General features: G+C 38.6%; 1 protein-coding gene across 1 annotated transcript in view; it reads right to left on the bottom strand.

Moving 5' to 3' along the window:
- Positions 1 to 2,586, bottom strand: part of trpc4b (transient receptor potential cation channel, subfamily C, member 4b) — a 12,948-nt gene that overhangs the window by 9,383 nt on the left and 979 nt on the right. The window contains exon 2 of the mRNA XM_034866389.1: positions 2,191 to 2,570. Within this exon, the coding sequence (XP_034722280.1) occupies positions 2,191 to 2,568 (378 nt within the window). The 5' untranslated portion in view covers positions 2,569 to 2,570. The remainder of the gene's footprint in view (positions 1 to 2,190; positions 2,571 to 2,586) is intronic.

Below are 2,586 nucleotides of genomic sequence, written 5' to 3'. Positions count from 1 at the left end.
AGTTCTGAAGGCAAAAGGGGGTCCAACCCGTTACTAGCATGGGGTACCTAATAAAGTGGCCGGTGAGTGTATGTTCCCATTGATAAAATGACATATGGGAAGAGAGTTGTGGAAATTTACTTCACTCAACTACTTTAAGGGTGGGGGAAAAAATCGATACAGCATAGTATCGCAATATTTTCAGTGACAGTACTGTATCAATGCGCAGGCGCCAAGTATCAATCTTTTATTATATATTATTTATTATATATGTGTTGTTCAGTTTGTTTGCTTGACAATCAAACTTTGCAGCAATAAAATTGAAATGATATGAACCAACAGAGAAATGTTTCTTTTTAGATAAATCAGATGTTGACAGTTTCCTTTTGGGGACATCTTTTGAAATTGGGAAGAATTAGAAGTTGGAAAAAAAAACATATTGCAATATATTGCAGAATATTGCAATATGTTTAAAATCGCAATAATATTGTATTGTATCATGATAAACACAAATATATATATGTACTGATTTGATAACAGCAAGGACAATAATGGCAGTACTAATGGCAAAATAGGCTACAGAATATTTTGTTCTGTGTTAACAGGTGCAATATTATTTTTTTAATTACATCTATAGCTGCATTTATGTCAAAACCTAGAGACTTTCAAACAGGAAAGTCTCCAGTCTCTAATGACAAATGTAATTTATTTATATTTATGACATATAAACATCTTTTGGATTCCATTTTGCCCAGAAATGCTTCTAACACGCTTGTGTGTTGCATGAAAAATAGGCATCGGTCCTATTTCAAGCATGCGTGCGTTATCGCCATGGCTCGAGCTGCGGCTGAGACGTGCATGTCACGCAGGCAGTGTGCATGCTCTAACCTGTTAATATGGGAGCTGAAATAAAAACGGTCACGCCACGCAGGGGCCCTAACTCATTATTAACTGATATTAGATATCTTATAAATCTGCAACGATGTGTCACTGGTTGCCAAACAGGACAGCTGAAAATGGGTCTCATTGAAGGAGATTAAAGGCACCACTTAATAGAGCCCGGCCGATATATCGGCAGGCCGGTGTTATGGGCCGCTATTAGGCATTTTATGACTAGAATGGCCGATAAAAAAAAAAAAAAAATCACCATTCATTTATAATGACAAATAAAGGATTCTGATAAATTAATATTTAACAAATTAAATAAAAATGCACTGTCAACCATGTTATGAGTGTTGGTGTTGCATGGTTTGTCCACCAGAGGGTGCTGTTGGCAACAGTCTGATTATTTGTTTGTTAATGTGTTTTTGTTCAAAACTTTAAGTCAAGGACTCAACTTTAAGTTTCATGTCTTAATTTGTATTTTTATGCATTTTATTTATCAGAAGATTAACATATTTTGATGTTACTCGGTTCTGTAACAATAAAACAAATCATTATCATGTTATCTTAGTGAGAACTCATAAATAACTACAAATAACTAATGTTAGGGACATTTTTTATGTTTTGTTACATGTTTTGTTACAAGTTGTGTGTTACATGTTTTTTTATATTTCAGTTTATATTGGCCGATATGTTGTAATATCAGATTTTCAACAACTAAATACTTATATCGGTCTCAAAAAATCCTTGATCTGTCGGGCTCTACCACATATTGCACTTGTGTCCAAGGACTCCTTTGTTCCAGACGTGGACATGTATGCATTTGCAATTCACACAGACTTTATGCGTAGGATCTATCTTAGAAAGTGTTACATAGGGGAAACTGCTTCATAAAGTAAGCCTAACTGGAGCTGACAGGGAGGCAACAGGACTCTTCTGCCCAAATGTAACCATGTTCCATGATGTCATTATCTCGACAAAGGCTTCTGGAAACCCTGTACTCCGGTTTGTAGGAAATGCAAATGCACAGTACAGTAATCACATGAGGCATAATTGTATGGGAAGGTTGTTTCAAATTCTGTGGAGAAGCAAAGACGCTCAGAAAGTCTTAAAGAGAAACATATGGAAATGTAAACTTATCAGAATCCGAAAAGCAATTATTGCGACTTATGTTGATTTTGCATCGGTGATTGGTGCATACATAATATATACATATACACAGAAATTGAAAAAAATATATATAAAATAGCTGGTGGCTGAATGGGTTGAGTGCAGAATTTAAACTTTCTAAACCATCTAAAATATTATGGGATGTTATCATGGATCTACCTGTTTTTCCCCACGGGGCTTCTTGTGGTTGAGCAGCAGCTCCACGGCCCCCACCACTCCTTTCCGGATGGCATGCAGCAGGGCATCCCCCACATATACATTAAAGCTGAGCAGCAGGTCAATGATCTCCAGGTTCTCATTGTCTATGGCAATGAGCAACGCTGTGCGCCCCAGGGGGTCGATGCAGTTGATGTTGATCCGGAAGTAGATCTCAGCCTCCACCAGGGCTTGTTTCACACTGGCAAAGTCCCCCTTGTCCACAGCCCCCAGGTAGGCCTTCTCCAGAGCAGAGAGCTCAGATTCGGCCCGGACGATCCGCAGAGGGATGCGGTCCCTGTATGAGGAGTTGTCCGCTTTTCTGTAATACAGCTGTGACATTGCTGGGGGGGGGGGGGG

This window comes from Etheostoma cragini, chromosome 3 (genome assembly GCF_013103735.1).
Source record: "Etheostoma cragini isolate CJK2018 chromosome 3, CSU_Ecrag_1.0, whole genome shotgun sequence".
NCBI lineage: Eukaryota > Metazoa > Chordata > Actinopteri > Perciformes > Percidae > Etheostoma > Etheostoma cragini.
This window is presented reverse-complemented; position numbering and strand designations above follow the sequence as displayed.